Genomic DNA, 22,907 nt, shown 5'->3' on the forward strand with positions numbered 1-22,907 from the left:
CTCAAAAACCGCCCGACAGAGGAAAATCCAGAACCCCAAAATGTTTTACTGGATTCCTGTTAAGTCTCAAATCAGGTCAAAGTGCAGCTCCTACAGTGCCCCAGAAGCCATTTTTAACAGACTGAGTAAGACTCCTGGTAACAAGTACACTGAGCTCAGGTTTAGGATTAATGGAGGTTGGTTTCCCCTCTACAAAGCTCTATTATTGCAAATGTTTCCCCTAATACTTTTTAAATATAAAAGGCTGAAAGCGCAGAAACATATTATGATGCTTTGCACAAACTGCCTTTTGTCTGTACACACATATCAGTGTAAAAGTGTTTGTGTGCCTTTTTGCATTCTACACGATATAATGCTTCAGGCACCTCTGATCTCTAAAGTAATATAACAGCCATTACAAATGTACTGCTATTATTGCAGGATCTATTCTCTCATAATTTGCCGATGAAAACAGCTCTTGAATGCGTGACATACTTTTGTATTTCCATTGTCTGCATTCTGAAGTAAGAGCTTATACAGATGATGATGCAATACATTATCTTTTGGTTTCATTTCTGACTGAGTGCCATGCTAAACTTTTATGTGATTGTGCACTGGTCTGGAGAATCATGGAAAGTTTAAACATCTACAGTTCCTTGAAGACGGAGCAAACTCAACACTGGATCCAAGAAATTACTTCCTATAATGCAACTTCTCAAAAACCGCCCGACAGATGAAAATCCAGAACCCCAAAATGTTTTACTGGATTCCTGTTAAGTCTCAAATCAGGTCCAAGTGCAGCTCCTACAGTGCCCCAGAAGCCATTTTTAACAGACTGAGTAAGACTCCTGGTAACAAGTACACTGAGCTCAGGTTTAGGATTAATGGAGGTTGGTTTCCCCTTGACGTATGTTTCCAGACCAAACACAGCACTGTCGAGCAGAATGAGGATCAAATATTATATTGTGTATTTGGACCTGCAGATTTCAATATCATAGGAAGGCTATGACAAGAAACATGATTGAGTAGTAATCATAATGCATGCATTTACCATAATGTAATCACAAACTATTAAACGCGTACACGTTCAACACATTTTTCTAGTTGTTATTGTGAAGAGAAAAGAGATTATGATTGTCGACACAGTTGATTAGGTAATGTTGTGTTTGTACACAGCTCTGTATTTATTTTATTTGGAGCACCACATGACTTTTAATTAACAGGAAAACTCTAGGCAGCTCCCCAAATTTGGATGTAATTTTCTATCCTGGGATGTCTCAAAAAAAGATATCATGATCTCGAAAGGGAATTAAATAAAAGATAAGCATAAAATAAATAATTGAAGCAGGTCTCTGTTTATGGAGCTTTATTGGCTTTTGCCAAATTATGACTCTGTATTCATTTACAGTACATCCCAATCGGGCACCATCTCTACTTTATTATTTTCACAAACAATAACAACAAAATTGGATGCAGACTAATTTCAGTTTATAATCAAACTCCAACTTTCAATTAGGCTTCTGAAGGTTTTGTCCGTTTGAAGGGAGTAGTATAATTACTTTATTCAATTCATTTATTGAACCAACGACAATAATAAACAAGCAAGCAAAAGCTGTTTTTAGTCAAAGAAATTGCCTGAAATACCCATATAATCCTTTAAAGATTTAACACTAATTCCAACACCCATTACAGTCAACAAAAGCAAACATATCCACGCAGCTGGTGAAGACGCCAGGTCTGTGGATTAGAGACTTTATTGTCTCTGTTTACCTTGTCTCCAAAAAGCCAGGCATTTAATGCACGCATGTGAAAGTGAGTTTACAAAAAAGGAAGAGGAAAAGCAAGGCAAGGATGCAAGTGAATGAAAGGTGTTTGATTGAATAACCGGAGCTCTTAGGTGCCATTCTCCCCTTGTGACTTAAGTAAATTCAATTTTCCTCCCTGTCCCATCAAGCCTCGTCTGGGAGTAGACGGCATCAAGGCAGAGCGGAAAAACACTAAATGATTGTATCTCAATTGTTGCTGGGCCATCATTGATTGTTTGCCCAGAAAGAAGTTGGAAGAGAGATAAGACACTTCTTTTCTCAACCTCTCCCTCCCTCGGTAATCACTTTTGGGATGGATGTGTGTGTATGTGTGCATGTTTGCACCTATTAGGAGGTACTGAGCTTTCATTTATACTTGCAAGGCACATGCACGTATAAGCACTAATAAAGAACAAGGTAATTACAGATTAAATGAAAACAATTGCATAACAAACAAAGAGTACTCTTTGGTGGCACACATAAAAACAAACTGATATTTAATTAAGTGCATGTTTGAAGGCTTTCAAACACTCAAAGACTGCCACCCTCACTTTAGCCTACTTTCTTGAATTAATATTTTCTGGTCCAGTGGTCCAGCTTTTAAAGCGCTTTGTCATTCATGAGGACTCTTCTAAAGGCATTTAGCAAATGATATGCCAACCAAATTCCAAAATGTACTTAAGAACTGACTGTTGTTGAAAGAAAGTTGGTATCAAAGTTTCGTTGTGTAAGATATGGCCATAATTCTAGTTTATAATAATAATAATACATTTAATTTCAAAGCGCTTTTTCAGGTGCTCAAAGATGATTGTGGTGATAAAACGAGATAAAATAGAATTTAATAGCATTAAAATGAACTAACATTATCACCAGAATGTGATGATGTGACGATGTTGAAGTTGTGTCATAGACCTCGCTCGATGTATTGTGTTACAGAGATAGCTACTGAAACTGCCTTGTAATACCATTTGTTCCACTAGAGGCGATAGTGAGAAGATTATCTGCCATCAGTCCAGAGAAAAAAGAAGAAGAGCAGCCGAAATTGTTGCCATGTTCTGTGAAGTGTTTAAAAGATAGTTGGTTGGCTTCATTTTAAAGTGTCAGAAACAAGAAAACAGCTTGCGACATCGCTATTTACTCACCGGTGAGAAAAGTAAACAATTTTCCGGCACCGCAGATGAAAATAAAAGACAGTGATATTTTAACCGGCTCTCAGAGTTTTCAGCACTTTGGTGTTCCGGTGGATATTTCTGCCCTCCTGTTAACGATTACTTTTTTAATAACTGAAGATTTTGATTGTACAGACCCAGTAGTGAAGGTGAATTGCTGCCAGCTATTTATTTGGTTGGTTATTGAATGACGTGAACAGTGAGGGTCTAATCAAATATGTTATTGAAAAGCATTATAGGAAATGAAGCGTGCAGTAGGCTGGAGACTAAATGACGATTTAGAATTTTAAATATAATGTTTCTCTTTCCAACTTTGTGGAAGTGTTATACATTTTGGCTGAAGTACCCTTTCAAATAAATGTACGTATGTAAATATAAATCCCAAAACCTTTCCATTATTACGCTCAAACGTTTTATACACATAATAAAATATTGGTAAAAATATTCTCTCTCTTGTGAGCTAAGTGTAGTTCTGCATTATCATCAAAAGAGGCAAGATAGACATGAAAGAAAAACTACACTGACAATGAGTTTGAGTCCTCTAAAGCCATATGCTACATCTGGCACACTCATAAGTGGCTTCTCCCAGAATAAAAGTGTCCAGGACAGACAATCGCTGTGGAGGCTTTGTCACCTGCAATAAGAAATATTCCACTGTTGGAAAAAATTGATTGACCTTGAAGTGAATGGGAAAAAAAACTGAATTGCAGAACACAATAGCGATGTCAGTGCCACAGGAGGGGGGCAGAGTGCCACTTCAGTGACATCCATAGATGACAAAATAGCAGCAATTATTGCTCAGACGTTTCAGAAAGCCATCATGCCTGATGGAGAACCTGAGAGCCCAACCCTTTCAAAGCAGGCAAGGACATTCAAACATAACACAAGTTCAATGTACCATCATAATGGCATAGAAACTTAAAGTGGACCTATCATGCTATATTTGAATAATATAGTGTAGGACCATATAAGGCATATTTATACTTTTTTTTTTTCAAAATACCAAACAGATCATACATTTTAGCCATGCCTAATTTCGCTCAATTTGACCTCTTTTAGCTCTGTTTTTGCAAGGGCTGATTCTGTGAGAACAGCACCACCTACAGGCCTGCCATATGTACTACAGCGTCTCCAGCGCTTTCGAACGGCAATGGCTGTGGCTGTCTCCTCCTGATTGGTGGAGTTGGCCCAATAGCTGTAGCGCCACTGTCCTGACGTCAGGACAGTGTTCAAATCTGGATCAGTTTTTATCAGATCTGTTGCAGCCCCTTTTTTAGAGATTTGGGTATGGAGGAAAATAGAGAGGGTTGTGTTTTCTGACACTTGGTGAGTTCCCTGGAACACCGGGGACACATATTCATGTATAAAAGACGTACAAAAGTGCATTTTGCATGATAGGTCCCCTTTAATTAAAGTAAAAGGTTAAAACTCAAAGTCTTAACATGTTCTATAAATTAGCTAAACACTGTTCCATGAGCCATATTGTTTCAGAAAAATACTGTGTGTATGTTACTGGTTCTCAGTGATAAATTGCTAAAGAAAAGAAACAGAAATGCCGAAATGTACTATCCTGAAATATATCTTATTTTTGTTGAATAAAAGCCTAAGGCCTACTGTAATTGGAAAGTTTATTGTAGGATACTACAGCAACAAAAACATGCTTTAGGGAAGGAAAATAAAAAGATTTTCTATTCGAAACACCCTTTCGACTCGTTCTCTTCTCTTTGCCTCCATGGTCGCTCGGTCATCGTGACACATGATAATCAATTTCATCATGCTGACATAATTAATGCAGGGACATGATCATAAGTTAATTCACAATACTGTTGATACATGGCACAATCTATAGAATTAGACAAAGGTGACCTGGTGCTTGTGAAGTACGTCCCTGAACGGTGATGAAGAAGCACGGCAATCCTTTAAGAACGCACTCAAGTGACAAAAAGCACACTCATCAACAAGGTCAGAAAACCTGCGTTAGCAATTCTTCCCCACTTGTTTTGCATAGGTACAAAACGCTATCTGATTTCTTAGATTTCCTCACTGCTGACTGAGATTTGTAGATTGGGGGTTGCAATCAGGGGCCATTTTTTCCAGTTACTGGAGCCTGAACAATTTGTTGTAGTTAGATTGGTCCGCTGAAGGCACCGTTTTCACTGCATTCATAAATAAAGTGGTAAAACAGGGTTGTTGTGGGGGAAAAAATAGACCTTTTATTTCTTAGTAAAATAAAGTACTTTCCTCAAAGAAAAACACATCTCATTCCAGGACTCCTTTTTTTGGCAGGTGTTCATTTGTTGCTCATTTGAATAGATAGGTGGCACAATACTTGTCTATCATAAAGTTCTTTAGCTCCATGGTTTATAACTTGTTTGATGTCCCTGTTTAGTTGTTTACCGAGCTTTGTCCTCTCCATGCTTGTTTTTAGCACAAATGCCATCTTGCTGAGTCACTTGTAGCCAAACAAAATCCCAGCTAAGAAAGTTACAAACAAGTCTGGGAATGAAAAGAGAGGCTGACAAAAGATGAATGAAGAGAGTGGCACTGCTCATTACCAGCTACGTTTAAAAGTCATTGCAAAGTTTTTAAACAAAAATGAAGGGAAATGTCTTACTTGCTTAATTGATTCCGCCAAAACTCGCTCAAATGAAAGCAAATTAAATCATGTCATTTTGCATCTGCTGTAATAAGAGCGCTGAAACCAAAACATTTAGTAATGTATTGCTGTCCAACTTCTGTTAACTACCAACGTCCATACTGTATGAGCATCAAAGTTTAGTTTTTTAAATCCATGCTAGATTTATGGATGTTTAGGTTTTTCCTTTTGGCTGATTTAAACAAAAGGTCACTCTCATTATTCAAGCTTACTAAGCCTCAGTATATGCTGCAATGAGTCAAACAGAGCTTTTTCTTTATCGCACGTGGGTACTTGTCATATGAGGCTGGTTTGCGTAGGAAATGTGGGAACAAGTTCTCAACCTCAACTCATTTGGGAGCTCCTCTTAACCTTCATCCGTCACTTTCACACTACAGGACGAGCTCTCTCAAATACCCCCACATCATTAGAGCTACAATCGTTTCTAGACGTTAATCACCAAACTCTATCGAGCATGATAATTAAAGGGCTCTGACTGACAGGACCCGCATATTTCAGCAGGAGAGAACCAAAGCTCTTTCATGCCGTATGTATAAACCAACTCTTCTGTCATTTCAAGTCATACAAAGTTGTATCATTTCATTTGAGAAACAAATAAGTGGGTATTTTGATAGTTGGAGCTGCACAGCATCAGCAAAATCTAAAAGCTACAGTGGGGCTGTTAAAAAGAAGCTTGGGACATGTTAGACACTGAACAGGAGTCTACTGAGGTACAAACTTGGCATTGGCAGCAATGCCTGATTGGAATGATTTCCGAAAAAGCAAACAAACACATTTATAAAAATAGCTTTCATTAGAGATTATAGCCACAAAGGAGTATTTATAATATTACCCACAAAAGCCTCAGTTAAATTCACATTGCACCTATTTAAAGATATTGGTTCTTTACCAGCAGAAAAACTGTCATTTTCTGTAATTAGAATCTGTAATTAGGCATGTTGTACACAAGCCAACAGTGAAGATAAATCATCTGAACATTTGTATCTGGAGGAAAGAGAGCACATCCAAAAATGTCCCTGATTGCATGGAATTTGAGAGAAAACTGTGATTAACAATGACATTAACAATCGACCATTTTAATAATAATTGTACCATTCACCTGAGGTCTCTTTTAGAAAATAAATTGGCTTACCTGGAGGTTTCTATAAAAGCTTTATAAGTATCTATTATTTTCTAACCCCGTCTAATGCTTTTTAATTGATGCTGGGGGCATGGCTTTAGGGACGAAAATGCTGGCTGGTCTTACACTGGAAAAGAAAATGTCTCAACAACTTTTCAACAAAGGATAAATCTTTAGTACTTTTGTTCCACTGACTTTTGTTTAAAATAGCGCCAGAAGGTGTGGGATTATTTTTCTCCAAAGACAACTAAGTTTGACACTTTTGTTTCTTTCTGATATATTTGACTAACTATTAGATTGGCAGAGATAGCCATAATGCCTGCAGGATCAAATCTAATGCCAATTGTTGAATGGATTGCCATGACATTTGATACAGAAATGAGTGTTTTAGATAAACGTTTTCCCGTTTTTATTCAGAATCAGAATCAGAAATGTGTTTATTACAAGGTAGGTTGACACGTGCGAGGAATTTGACTTGGTGTCGTGGTGCATACATAAAACTAAATAAAACTCAAATGTACAGATAGCAAACTATTTTAAGAACACTTTAATAACATTACAAAATTACAAAATCTGCTTTGAGTGAAAATATTTTGTGAAAGTGGAGGAAGTCACACATCTTTCACCTTACTGTATCTGAAAGCATGCTTAATTCAACATTAAGGCCTATTTTGTAACAGAATGTCAACAACAAATGTAATCTAAGGAAGGTGCTGGTTTTGAATTGGCATTAAAAGTATCCTGAATAAGCTTTTTGCTGTTTCTGTTGCAAGAGTCAGATACATTCTTCTCAAATATAAAATGTTGTAATATGTTGCTAATTCTTTTAGGAATAACAGAACATGTTAACTTGCACCCTGGACATCACAAGAGCAGCATTTGGCTTGGAACAAAGTGTACGGAGAGATTATTAAGTGGATGTTTATGAAACAATTATGAATATGTTCCATGCTAAAATGTGGTTTACAGACTAAAAAAGGAAACCCTCAAAGGAATGACAACCAATCTGCCAAAGATCCACCATAATACCACCTGTTGAGCATGCATTAGCATCATCCTACGCTGCATTGTTAACAGGGTCACATGCTTAAGGCACCACTCTCCAAGCTGATCCGTTCTGAATAACTTCATGCATTATTTATAAAATGAGAGATTACATAGGTTTTCAAACAAAGGCTGTCCACATTACATTTCACTTGTTAGACGCTTTTATCCAAAGCGACTTCAATACTGTGGGCAATCCCCACAGGAGCAATTTGGGGTGAAGTGTCTTGCCTAGGGACACAACGACATGCTGACTGCAGTGGGATTCGAACTTGCTATCCTCTGATTTGAATATCAGCGTACCAACCCACTAAGCCACAGCCTCCCTGTCCTTGTTTACTTCAGTTTTCCAGATAGAACATTTGAGAACTTACATTACCAAAGGTCAACAATTAGCTTCCAGTTAGTAGTCCAACGTGATTTAAAAACAGCAGACATCATAGACTGTTCACTGTTTAATAACAAAAATCTCAGACACCAGTATATTTTCCCATATACTGGTGGAACCCTAACCCTAAACCCTAACCCTAAACCCTAACCCAGCTCACAGCTCCCTGAAACACCACGATCCCTGCCAGACCCAGACACACAAAGGAAGGGTTGCCCTTTGGAATAGTACATTCTAACTTACTAAACTTAACTGAAGAAAACAATGAATGCCCTAGTACCACAGACCTTCTCTCCCAATCCATAACATGCAAATTGGTGATATTTTAATAGCAATAGACAGTTCTGCATTTATTATAAAAAAACTTGAATTTGTAGTACATTTAGAAAAATCTGGTCTAATATTGTGGATTTTGGTGGATCAAATTACTACTTTTACTAGCAGATCTATAAGACTTGTCTATCAGCCTTACTGTATAGCAAGCGGTTAACTATATAGCGCTTATGCTATGACTGTGAGATGGTGGATATCTCTTTATCCATATTTATTTGTAATGATTCCATTGGAGTAGTTTGAACTGAGAAGCTGTAAATGGGTCATACATATTCACATGCGAGCTACATATGTGCAAAGTTATATGTCCCATGGTTAAAAGTCGGAATCTCCTCCAGATGAAGGGTAGAGCTAAATTTAGCCCCAGTAATACTATGGATGAAAAAAAAGTGTAGTCCTTGCTACAAGCCATGGAAATACTAAAGAGGTTAATAGTTTGATTTGCTCCTGGGCAGAGATGTTCTCATCCTGCAAACACCTATGCGATGGTGAAAAACCCTCGGACGATGCAGATTGCTTCCAGATAACAGGTGGAGAAATCGTATTTTATTACTGGTTTTCAACGGCTTAAGGGTTTTTTAAAGGCTGGCCATCACTCCAATATATTCAAAACCTAACAGATGTTGATGATGTGAGAAAGCCCAACAATGTGTATTTCTACTTTCCAGCTGTCCTTGAGTCACAACAGGAAATTGGTTCGTAGATATTGAAAATATAACGTCTAATAAGATAAGATAAGATAAGATAGTACTTTATTGATCCCAATTTGGGAAATGTTTGTGTTGCAGCAGCATAAAAGATATGGCATTGTAAAATAAAAATCAAGAAGATTAAAAATAAACAAGAAAGTAGAAAATATACATGTCGAATTTTAATATTTAAAAGGATAGACTTCCGAACAGATTGTTGGTGTAAAAAAATTACAATACTGTACCTCACACAACAGGAACATTTTGGCAACTTTAATCTTCAGAAACATTATAAAATCAGGGCTTTCAAGACCATTGTTTGAAAGAGAGGAATTGAGCCAAAGCCAGCTTGATTATTGTGTAGTGTGTACACTGCTAAAGTGGATTCCTGTAGTTCAGCAAATGTCATGGTACACTTTGTGAAAAGTATAATCACTTGTTTTCAAAGTGGTAAGCAAAGTCTATGTACAGGCAACCAAAATTACACACTTTTTAAAAAACTTTGACCGATTTTGTAGAACACTCAGCCTGACTCAGGATAATTAACGGCTGTTTGAGTGGCTGCAATCAGCGCTCTCAGCATAAATCAGCTTTGTGTATTTTTCTTCCAGTCAATCTCTTGTGTGAAAAAGCTTTATTTTCCACAGACCGGCATCCTGCGGAGTCAGTGTAACGGACAGAGAGAAACCGGACAGGAGAGAAAGAAGATGGTGACCTCCTCGAGGGGGCATGCTGACATCATCCACAGTGGCGGTGGAGACACGGCACTGTCACAGCACACAGTGCGGGGGGACGGCTCCATGTCACCAGCTCTGACACACCGGGGGATGACCCAAGCTGGAGCAATGACTGTGACAGTAATGGGACAGGTCTCTGGGAAAAGGGATGAGTGGTGGTGGAGGGTTTAGAAACAAGAGGAGGTGGAGGGGTTGAGTTGTGCGGGGGGGGGTTGTTTGTTGAGGATGATCAGAGAGACAAGACAGTGGAGTAGACAGGATGACTGTGTCAGCATCGATGGATTCAGCAATGTTTGGATGTTTGAAGTAAAACAGTTCAGACCTGACAAGTGAAATGCACTCTGTTGCATTTTTTTTAAGACATCAGTGTATTGTTGTCAAATGAATAGTGATAGTTTTGTAAAAACAAACAGACCCATGTCAAAAGAATGTCTGGTTATTTTTCTTATATTTACACTGAACCTCAAATAATACCATGAACTCATTTGAACTTTGCCTTCTCTTTGTAGTTTGTTGGGACAGACAGTATTCTTCTTGTGCATGGTTTTAGATTTCTCCCAATTGCTTTGGAATTAAACATCAGTATGCTTCAGTTAAAACCATGATTTTTCTTCAATTTCCCATGCAGATAATAAACTCCCACCAGTTTTAGTTCACACATAGTTCTAATGGGACTCATTTAGGAGCTTTAGCATTACAAGAATATGCATGTGCATGCTCATCCAATCAGTCTGAGCCCATTCAATCTTTTGGGGTTCTGCCCTATAAAAAGACAGAGGCAACAAGACTCCTCTATGCATTTAGGACTATCCGGGGTGCAGGGGCTTAATCCACTATTTTAGGATACACAGCAGAGTGCTTTATACAGGCAGTGTGGGGAAAGAGGTGTTGATCCAGTGATTTCCTCATTAGATTCAGTTTTCTTGTTTCTATGTCGGAAGCTTAAGGAGGGGTTGGAAAAAGTTCACTTTTTGGTCACACTCTCCTAAAATATTATCCGCTATCGAAAGAAAAACATCCGTTGATATATTCCTCTACCCCTCAATGGGATTTGCTTTTCATTCCTCAGGCAGTAAGAACACTTGTGAACCCAGATTTTCAAGGAAGCCTCTCTTAAATGTTTGTCACAAAGTCTGAGAGAGTTACTTAAGTATTTTTTTTTGTTTCTTTTTCACATATCTTTTATTAGAAAGAGCTCTGACTCATATCTCTTCCAGACAAAAACATGCATCACTCTTTTTGAATACATTTGATATTTGCAAATCTATGTTCAGACAGGTACATTAGAGAATTATAATGACCCCAGGAAGGTTGCCTGACCAAAGCTTAGCCTTCAATAAATGTAAAGTGTTCACAGTGTTACAGGAGCTGATACAGTTAGTTAGAGTTAATTCAGGTCAATAATGAATCAACTGGATGTCTTTTAGCCTCCCCCACATGAGGAGAAAAGCAAGGGGAGGTTGCATTGCTCTTGTGTCTCTCATTTTGTCATCATGTGGAATGCATGACTTAGTGGAGACACATACAACAAAAATGGACGGTCTAATGATACCAATGTAGTGTTGTCAGGAATGGATTTCCTTCCTGTTTATGTGTGTGTGTGTGTGTGTGTGTGTGTGTGTGTGTGTGTGTGTGTGTGTGTGTGTGTGTGTGTGTGTGTGTGTGTGTGTGTGTGTGTGTGTGTGTGTGTGTGTGTGTGTGTGTGTGTGTGTGTGTGTGTGTGTGTGTGTGTGTGTGTGTGTTATTACATAGGTCATTGAGGAGTCCCCTGGAGCCTACAGGTGGGTGAGCAGTGGTGTAAAAACAGGGCAGAAGCAGCATTATTTTGCATGTCAATTCAATTTAATATTTAATAATCCATTCGTTACACAATTAATGTATATATAATATCCTGCTTTATATTTTGTGACTGTAAATTTGTATTTCCACATGTATATTTTTTTACTTTTTAATGCTATTTTATCTCAGAAATATTTTGGATTGTTTATTTCTAGTGTCTTAATTTCTCTTACTGTATGTACATTGCCTTGTCTTTTTATGCTGCTGCAACGCCAAAAAAATCCCAAATTGGGATCAATAAAGTACTATCTTATCTTATCTTATCATTAGAAAGGCATAGGGAGAGAGCTAGAGCACCAGATATAGGAGAATGTGTTTGGTTTGTTGTTAGAGGGGGTAGGGCATGTCACATGTATCATTGGTACTCGAGTTGACTGTCTGAAGCAGCTCGCAGGCTTTGCTCCAGTTGGGTTTTAGCCTTTTCCTCTGGACAAAGTATTCTGTCTTAATCAGAGCTTGGGTAAACTGGAATTTTGTTGCACCTAAAACACAGTTTACAAAAATATCTGTGAATGTGTGGCCTGTTCCTGGATCCAGCCACTCATATATTGTGTGAAGTCTACATCACTGGACGGTTTAATTTCATAACAAGATTAAATTAAATCACAAATGTATAGGAAGGGAATTATATTAAAGTCAAACACAATGTAAAGATGTCAGAGATCTGCTCCGTTCTAACTTCTTAGCAGCTTACCGTATACTCAGTCGAAATGTGTGTGCCAGTGCATTCAACCTGCGTCACCAACATTGTTACCTGGCAACAGTGTTAACCACCCGCATTAGGATATTAAGAATTTGACAACACACCAGACATTGCAAAAAATAAGTGAAGGCATGGAGGTTCATGTGTTAATACGGTCTGAGATGCATGGCTAATAAAAAGAGCCATAACAAACTTAAAGAGAACAGCATGAGCATTTATTGAGTCCCACAAAAAGGCTTCTGTTTTAAATATTTCATCTGTTGCTTAGTATGAATAAATAACTTGTTTTTAGATGTATCGCTATTGACAACCAACTCTGTATTTTTTCAGAGATGCAGCCTCTTTCTTGTTCATGGATCATGTGGCTGCTTAGTTTTAATAGGAGAGATGAGATCCTCTGCTTCTCTGTCTGCTTAACTTCCCCTCTCCCCCCCTCCGTCGGCCAGAAGAAAGCACTGTATTAGAATGATGGAGCATCAGCATTCTCTAGAGGCCAATGAAGAGCATAACATATTCTTCATAGAAACATTCATCTTTCTCTCTGTCTGATCTTCCTCATGTCTGCTTCCTTTCCATGCAGGATGCAAGAAGAATATGTATTGCCAAATCCAGCCTTTTGCAGGCTGTTCTATTTTAAGCATCTGACTTATATTTAAAGGAATGGCTGCTATGATGTAAGGTGTGATGTAACAAAAGGAGACAACCTGCTTTATAGGGAGGTTTCAAGGAAGGAATCACTTTGGCACACCTTAGGGGTATCACAGTACCCCTAAGGTGTGTTTTCTTGCCTAAGAAAACACGTTAGACAACTCAGTTTGTTTTTCCACATTTTCCTGTTCTAAAGTGCACCATGTGTATCTTTGTTTGCCTGTTTGCTTGCTCTGCCCGTATTTGTTGCAATAATGGCGGACCACAAGGGTGTGTCAGCATATTCCTACGAAACTAGAGACAACACATTTAAACAAACAAGTAATGAAAACTCCCCAACAGGTCTAACACCCCTCCCTCCTGTGGAATGTATGGGATTGTTTCCCAGGAAGACTTGTCTTTTATCTATATGTCCTACAGGGATCAGCTGTTATGTGTTCATTTTGCTTTTGCTGCATGTGTGGAAGGGCTGGGAAGAAGTATGTACAACTGGAATTAGAATATGATCTCATGGGGGGTTTTTGGGAGTGTTTTTGTTTGATATGTGTTATCAGTAGGCCCATTGCAAGTCTGCATTTAAAAAAAACGATTTACTGTAATTCCCCCTGTATTTTATTTCCCTTTTCATTCCATGCCATTGTTTCGTTTTTCTAAGTTTCATTTTGAGTAGCACTTTCTTTTTATGCATCCCAGTGCACAATAGAAAGGTAAGTACATGGACGTAGGTTTTACTTAGTGGGAGATTATTGTTAAAAGGCCTAAAACCAACAAAGAGCAAAGTGTTCACGTGTCCTCACCCTTTCATTCAGACTCGAGTCACATATGAGATTACTTTACTAGACCAAATCCAAACAGACTTGTTAATCAACTAGCACTTTAACACCAAAGACTCAAGACTTCCCATGGACTTCTGCCTTTTAAATTGAAAATATTTGAACCCCCCCAAAGATCAAGCAAGATTATAAAATGCTATTTTTGTTGCATTTGTGCCTTTTTAAGAGTACACTGAACACATTGGAGAGAGAGAGACTTTCTGACAAGTTGCACAAAACTCCAGCCAGTCTGAATTAAATATTTCCCCAAATGTAAAAGCACACATCCTTAATTTGACCACATAGCAGACATCCACAACATGTTAACCCTGTTAGTAGAGCACATAGAGAGCAGAAGAATATGTTTTTAACAGCCAGAATCTGAGGAGCAGTGAGTGACCAAATCAAACACATACACATACTGTTATACACATTACACTAATGTTATTTTTACGATTATATTTGTGATGTGGCTGATGATATCCCTCAGTTATGTTCAGCTTTTTTCCTTGATTTTTCAGTTCCATAATATTGTTAACATGATTGATTCATATTTCTCTGTTGTATCACTATGTTTTTGATATAGTCATGTCAAAAAAACTTTTCCTTGAATTGTATTTGAATTTGAGAGAGAGCATGATATGTATTAAAGGCCCCAGGGCTGGGATTGAACCCTTAAAAGTTGGTGTTAAATCACATGCTACGTAACCACCAAATACAATTGAATGGTTTCCCTTCCTGATTCAACGTTAACACTCTTTACTCCCAGCCAGTCAACAACATTGATTCACTTTGTTTCAATCTGACAGCATCCAATCAAAATGCAGTAGAGAACCATGAAGAACTTATACAAATAAATGGTACACAAAAGATAATGCGCTAAGCTATGCCTTCGTCAACAAATTGCAGTTTGTGGGGGTTGGCAACAGGTGCACTGATCTTTTTGGGACTCAACACAAAATGTTTAGGCCTGGGGACTTGACCTGGGACTTCATTTACTTACTATTTACATACTTTGACTTGAACGAAAAACCAGATCAAGCAGGTGTGTCTGATTAGCCATCTGCCTTTATCTTCACTTCTCGTTTGTTCGATATAATCACTTGAATCTGCATTATTTCCGACTATCTGGGTCAACTGTTTCTCTTTCCTTTCTCTTTTACTTCCCTCTCTTTAGAAAGAAGTCCATGGGCAGTTCTGCTCATTCCAAAATAAGTCCTGTAAGTGTGTGCGATTATGTATGTGTCAGTTAATGATGCTCCACCCATGCCTCCCATACCTGACTCCTCCAGCAGGTCCACACCTCAAAGCCAATCCCTTCAAAAACATCCAGGTGCTACAGAGTCAGTAACATCGTCACAAGGCCTGCAGAGACACACTCACTTCCCAGGAAGGACATTTCTCTTTTACACTGCTCCTCGTGTCCAAGGTAAGGGGCTTTGTCTGTATTAGGAACACATGTTAGATCAAGAGAATAGATGTAATGTAGATACATTTCAGTTTGATATCAGATTAATACTACAAAGAGGACAAGAGATAGTGTAAGGAAAGGGGACAGTAAAAGGGCAAGGATATTCTCCATTATAAGTGAAGATCTTGTATGTCAGAAAAAAGAAGCTCAGTCGTGGTGCATACAAAAGAATGATATTTGCAAAGACAGATAACTTGGAAGCGTTGGGAATAAAAATATACGTGCTTTTGCTTTACTCCTCGGGCTGATACGTGTTACCTTGGAAAATTGAATAAAATCAGGTTGGAGGTAAAAAGGCGCGATGTGCGAATGACAAAGATATGCACTGCTTGATAGAAGAAAAAGAGACAGAAATAAAGACTAACAAGAGAACTTCAACCCCGCCTTGTTAGCCGGGAGCATTGACTCATACAGACAAAGGGAACTTGGTGGATGGAAAAGTATTTGCAAATATATGCTCAACCTGTAGAACAAGTCTCAGCTAAAGATCTTTCACTGTGTCAGATAAGGTGTCTGTGTACTGTACACAGGGAGTAGGAGGCTGTCATGGAGATTTGCACTGAGGATCAAGTTTAAACAATTACGTGTAAAAGGGGAATTTCTAACCGTAGCTGCCAATTATATGGCACCTGTTCACTCCTGATTCTTAATAAAGCCACTAGTATGGCAAGTCGATTTAGCTTTTATTCATTTCTGGAGGATATCAAAAAATCTATTCCGACTAGTTAATGCGAATTCTTGATATCAAAAATGAAATTCTTACTAGTAATAATGTTTATTTCTGATATCAAAAATAGAATTTTAACTAGTTAGAATGCAAATTCTTGATATCAGAAATTCAATTGTAACTAGTTGTAATGTGTATTCTTGATATCAGAAATATGATTTTAACTCGTGAGATTTGCATCGTTTTTCTGATTTATTTCAATGGGAGTTGGAATTTGAACTAGTTCAAATTCCAATTTCTGATATCAGTAATTCAATTGTTGATATCAGAAATACAATTTCAACTAGTCGAAATGCCAATTGTTGATATCAGAAATACAATTTGAACTAGTTCAAAATCCTTTTTTGATATCAGGAATTCAACTGTAACTAGTTATAAATAAAAATTGAATTATAACTAGTAACAATTGAATTCCTGATATCAAAAAAGGATTTTGAACTAGTTCAAATTGTATTTCTGATATCAACAATTGGCATTTCGACTAGTTCAAATTGAATTCCTGATATGAAAAAAGGATTTTGAACTTGTTCAAATTGTATTTCTGACATCAACAATTGGCATTTCGACTAGTTGAAATTGAATTCTTGATATCAAAAATTGGTATTTTTACTAGTTCAAATTTAATTGCAACAAGTAACAATTGAATTACTGATATCAGAAATTGGCATTTGAACTAGTTCAAATTCCAACTCCCATTGAAATGAATGAGAAAACGATGCAAATCTCACTAGTTAAAATCGCATTTCTGATATCAGAAATACACATTACAACTAGTTACAATTTAATTTCTGATATCAAGAATTTGCATTCTAACTAGTTAAAATTCAATTTTTGATATCAAGAATTTGCATTCTTACTAGTAAGAATTGATTTTTTGATATCCTCCAGAAATGAATAAAAGCTAAATCGGCTTGCCATACACTAGTGCTGTATTTGCATCACTCTAAGTAGGAATATTGGAATAAAATGCATCACATAACCTGAGGTTTTCAGCCGAGAAAGAACGATATGTCTCGTCTGTCACAACAAAGAGAAAGACAAACACACGGCAAAGAGATAGACGAGGCCGGCAACATTGCAATCTAGAGCAAATAGGAAAACAAATTGTGGTCCAGCGTTGCCATCTCTCTGAGACAAGATATACTGTTGACTCTGAAGTTGTTGTTTTTTTTTATCCTAACTGAATGTCACCTCAAAGTTTGTGTATGTGTGCATTCGGTATGAAATTGGAAGATAAATCGAGCTGATAAATCACATGTTCTATACGCAAAAGCAATGCATGATTCGCACCGGTTGTATTCTTTATTTAGAAGGAGAGGTAAAGTGCAGGTAAAGTCAGCAGTGATTGAACATGTTGTGATTCATTGAGTCAAATCGTTTTTTTGCTGTGTCATTTAATAGTCAAGAATGCTGAATGAGAGAGAAAAGAGCATCTGATTTGACAGCTCAATATTTTCACAGCGATGGCGAAAAAGCAGAGGCAAAGTGTTTCTGAATTCAAACACTCTGGATTAGATGAGACAGAAGTGAAATGGAACAGTGGACAGCGAGACTGTTATCCAACTTGTTCACTGTGAGCATTCATCAGAATGAGATGTAGATGTATTATACGAGAAGCACTTTTTTTCTCAGTAGCTGAAAATAAATCTTTGAGAAATCTTAGCCCTTATCTGACAGAACAGAAACTCCCTGTGTTTACAGTTACACAACCAAATCAGATATGTATTTCAAATAAGTTTTCCCCCCTCATTCAACACGAATCTCTTTAAACACACGCACACCTACATGCAAACTCTTCTTCATTTGCACAAAACCGAACCCCAGAGGAAGAGAAAAACACACATGCAGCCAAACAACTCTGACAGCACGCCCACACACAAAGAAACACAGAAACCCAATACAGGTTTCCATAACAGCGGCATGTTTAAAGTCTGCACACGATCAGACCATTAAATCCACATAGTGATATTTTGAATAAATGTCCCTCTCTTTCTCAGAGCACGGGTCCTGCGGTACGATTAAGGCGTGCTTAACATTCACAAATTAAATGCTATCCCTTTACAGGCCTTTGAAGAATCAAGGCCGCAAAAGGAATTTGGGATTAGAGAGATGGCTGCGGCCGTCTGATCAGACACACTGAACAAATATCTGTCTAATGGAGCTGGGAGTATTGGTTTGTCTTTTCAGGAAAGGGAGGCTCCGACTCATTCATTGATGTATAATGAGTCAGTACTGAAGCGGTTGCTCTTTGTAAATACGGATCTGCTGTGACTTGGAAAATGTATGTGAAAATCATGGCAGGTGGTTTTGTTGCCTCCACTAGTAATCCTGCTGACAAACAGAAAGACAATTATTTCAAACCTCAATCATGACTTCCTTGGCCGGGGTAATTCAAAATAAAGTTAAATTGACCTGAAAATGGAAATTGTATCGTATGATATGATCAGAAAATCTAAATTATTAAGTGGTGTCTTTTTGTCAAATGTGAAATCAACGACAATTGGTTTTGCAAATCCTATGCGTAAATACATTATCAATAAAGCCACTGAAAATGTGCAAATCATTAAATGGGCTTTCCACAAACATTACACATCAAGTTCAGTTCCCATGCATGTACAGTACAACTTAAAACCCTCCTGTTGTCTTCGGGTCAAATCTGACCGATTTACTACTGTCATCAATCATAACTTTTTAGTTTTACATTCGATTGCATTAAGGCTTTATGATATCCTTCACAGTAGACATTTGAACATATAAAATTGCTGACCACCACTTTCATTGAATTTTGGATGATTTAGTCAACTTTGTAACACCCATGGTGTACCGCCATAAAGAAAAGGAATTAGTAACCATCCGGATCAGATAAAACACCCACACACACACACACACACACACACACACACATACTCTAGATGTGTTCCCCCCCTTATGTGCCCAATCCCCCCATGTGAATCACACCTGGCACACACAAACACACACACACACAGAACAATTTGACACATTTCCCGCTCTTATGTGCCCATCCCCCCACATGGATCACACCTGACACACGCAATACATGTTCAGTGTCTATTCTTTGTCTATTCTTTTTTTTCATGTATACCAGTAGTCTGATACAATATTTACAGTTGGAAAGGGTGTTAAATTAAATTTGGTGATGATTAATGGTTTTTGTGTTAATGTAATAGCAGTTAAAACAGGACCGGTCAAATTTGACCGCGAACACCAAAGTAAGGGGGGGGAAATGAAGACAATAGGAGGGTTACACTTTAAAATCTGTTTTATGGCATCTCCTTTGCTCTGGAGGAGACAACACCTACACATTTATAACAGAAACTGAGTGGACTTTAAAAGCTGGGTGCGTTTCCAGGCAGGGAAAATATAACAAAAGGAACTACCGTGTTGACTTATGGATAGTGGCTCTGGTTTTTTGACCCAATGTTAGGGATGTGAAGAGATCTCAGCTACTAGATCAAGTGTCACCGTTTATAAAAAAAAATCCATCTAAAGCTTTAATCTACTTTGTCTTTCTTCTATTTAGACCATCAATAAGTTCATCGTACCTGCTCTTCTGAGGAGCTTCTTCATCTCCCTCAGCCTCCTCCATCCCCTGCTCCACCTCGAAGGCAGCAGTCATGAACTGGTCTGCGTTGGAGGCCCTCATCAGCGGGGTCAACAAATACTCCACCGTGTTCGGCCGTGTCTGGCTCTCCGTGGTCTTTGTCTTCAGGGTGATGGTGTACGTGGTGGCGGCTCAGCGAGTGTGGGGTGACGAGAACAAGGACTTTGTCTGCAACACGGCCCAACCGGGCTGCACCAACGTGTGCTACGACCACTTCTTCCCCATCTCCCACATCCGCCTGTGGGCCCTGCAGCTCATCTTCGTCACATGCCCGTCCCTGATGGTTGTTGGGCACGTCAAGTATCGCGAGAAGAAGGACGCGGCGTTCACCCACTCACACAAAGGCACCCATCTGTACGCCAACCCTGGGAAGAAACGTGGGGGACTGTGGTGGACGTATGTGGTAAGACCTGAGGACATGTGTTTTTCTTGCCTTGCTGTAGACGTCACATGCCACAAAAACAACAACAAACAACAGCCACAGATGAATTCAGGCCTTAACTAAACTGAAATTAGTCGTTGTTAGAAATGCCAAAAATAATCGTCATAGATAAGCTTCTATTTACGCCAGAAATTGGTGTAATTATACATCACTCGTTTTCTCCTGATCAACAGAAAAACAGTTTGACAGCTTCTTCTGCAGCCCAACGTCAGAAACAAGTTTCCCCATTCTTCCACACTAAATAGATCGATATGTACTTTATTGATCCCAATTTGGGAAATGTTTGTGTTGCAGCATCATAAAAAACAAGGCAATGTACATAAGAGAAATTAAGACACTAGAAATAAACAGTCCAAAATATTTCTGAAATAGAAATAAAATATTTATTGAATTACTGCTAGAGTTTTGATCTGAAAAGTTGTAAATGTTCATCTTTATAGGTCATGCTGCATTGTTTTTCGAAAGTTATAATCATCTGTAGACCAGTAGTGACTAAGACATCCCCTGGATATTCTCATTGGATGGATGGACAGGAATATAGATTGTTGCCTCATTTGACTTCCAGAAATGTCTGTGTACTAATTTAACCTTAATTTATTTTATCATAGGTCAGTCTGATTTTCAAGGCAGGCTTTGACACTGGCTTCCTCTACATCCTGTACTACGTCTACGAAGGCTACGACATGCCCCGCCTGTCCAAGTGCTCCCTGGAGCCGTGCCCCAACACGGTGGACTGCTACATATCCCGTCCCACTGAGAAGAAGATTTTCACAATCTTCATGGTTGTCTCCTCTGCTTTGTGCATCCTGATGTGCATCTGTGAGATGGTTTACCTCATCTACAAACGCATCCAAAAAATCTTTAAGAAAAAATACGAGGCAAACAAGAGGATGTTCGTAGAGAATCACGAATTGACGCCACTGGCAAAGCCCAGGTCAGAGTTTATGTCCAAGAGTTCAATCAGAGTGGATCCTACAGCCTCCGTCCAAAACCTCACTAACATGAAGTCTGAAGAAGAGACGTCTAAGAAAATGTAATGTGCTTTTTGTTTGTTTTTTATATATATCTGTTGTAACTTATTGTCGTTTATTGTGATTGTAGTAATGTGTTTTTATTACATGTACAGCACTTTGGCTCGACCAAAAATCGCTTTTAAATGTGCTATATAAATAAAACCTGATTTGATTTGATTTGATGGGAAAGGCCTTGTTGAAAAACTGTGCAACGTACTGAAGGGGACGCTGGAAGCAAATGCATTCATCAGACTCCATGGAGAACGGCTGCTCTACACCAAAGAGATATCCATCGATTCATGGATTTCTGAAGCAGCTCTTTGTAAATATTATCATGCCTGCAGGAAAGCACATGTAATGCATGCAAATGAACCCCTAACAAAGGTGGATACGGAGGAAGATAAAGGGTAAAGAATATGCTTTGGATTTGGTTTATGTGTGTATGAGTGTGTGGATGTCTGTATCTGTGTTTTTTGTGTACTGTATGTAGTGTCCGCTAGAAGTATGTTTATGCTATTATATTAGGGTTCTTTGTATATGATATATATGTTGTTGGACCCCAAGTTTTGTTCACACTATATCAAGAGCAATACATTTTCCTGAAAAAAAAACACACTGCCCCCTATTGCATAAAACAAGATAAAGCACCAAAGCACTTACTTCAGGGGTGGAACAGTAATCGGCACAAGTCACTTTTTTTATTTCAGAAACACAATATGAAGAAAATGTTCTTTATTTTGTCGAGAGTCGGTTTAAATCATGTGGACATTTTGTGTTTAATTCAGAATTAATTAATGAACGTGTGATACAACACATTCATTCCACTGAAAAATTATACTTAAGAAAATGAAAACGAACATTGAATAACACAGAAAGCCTGATATATTGTATTTGTTGTATTTATTGTTGTGAAACTATAAAGCTATACCACTGTTAACAGTGTCCTTTGTTCTTTTTGAAACTCATTTTACAATTATAATCCATTTCCTGTAACTGTGTTTGAGGGCATCTTAAAACTGGAGTGAAATTCATTAGCCACATAACATATGTGGCTAACTGATTCAGATGTCTAGCTTTAAATGTATATCTGACTGTAAATATACTGTGGAAAAAACACAAGATAGAAGTGCATCATGAAGTACCTCAGAGAGACATTTGTGTAAAAGTCAAGATATTTGGCAGAGGTTTAAGTCACTTATTAGAATATTACTTGAGTAAAAGTGTTAGAGTATTTGATATTGATTATTGGTATGTCAAAACTCAATGAGACTAGTTACTGTAGCAACCCTAGGATTAGGAATCAAAAGTTATATTCTGATTGGATGTAAAGCTAAATACTGTTATATTTTTAAAATAGAAACCATTGAAATAATATGACAGCTAAGTATTAAAAATGGTGCCATAAAACAGTGCATTGTGCATTGATTAATTATAGGAATAGTAAGACATTGATTGAAATAAATTCCGAAAATACTGTTACAAACTCAAGTAGACTCAGTAAACCCAGTATCTGTTATATAATGACACTGAGTGTGAGTGACTAGCTCACTAAGTATTGGGGCAGTGTTCATGAGAGCAAAAATAGAATAACTTTGCCGATGGCTCTGGGAACAGTGATTCAGAGGCTACTTATTTGTCCTGTCGTCATCCCTTTTCCACTCTATTATCCAATCAGGAGCCGTTGACGCGGGCTGTTTTGTGACGGACGTG

General features: G+C 38.0%; 1 protein-coding gene across 2 annotated transcripts; it reads left to right on the forward strand.

Moving 5' to 3' along the window:
• The first annotated feature begins 15,186 nt into the window (after positions 1 to 15,186).
• cx30.9 (connexin 30.9) lies at positions 15,187 to 22,139 on the forward strand. 2 transcript variants are annotated; one of them, XM_034125374.1, is made up of 4 exons: positions 15,187 to 15,351; positions 19,662 to 20,145; positions 20,793 to 21,229; positions 21,379 to 22,139. In XM_034125374.1, the coding sequence occupies exons 2-3, from the start codon at positions 19,756 to 19,758 to the stop codon at positions 21,219 to 21,221; spliced, it is 819 nt and encodes a 272-aa protein (XP_033981265.1). In that variant the 5' UTR covers positions 15,187 to 15,351; positions 19,662 to 19,755; the 3' UTR covers positions 21,222 to 21,229; positions 21,379 to 22,139. The 2 variants fall into 2 exon arrangements, with proteins under 2 accessions (XP_033981265.1, XP_033981264.1); XM_034125373.1 differs by having other exon boundaries at positions 15,188 to 15,351; positions 20,793 to 22,139.
• Positions 22,140 to 22,907: the final 768 nt, after the last annotated feature.

Source organism: Trematomus bernacchii, unplaced genomic scaffold (genome assembly GCF_902827165.1).
Source record: "Trematomus bernacchii unplaced genomic scaffold, fTreBer1.1, whole genome shotgun sequence".
Lineage (NCBI taxonomy): Eukaryota > Metazoa > Chordata > Actinopteri > Perciformes > Nototheniidae > Trematomus > Trematomus bernacchii.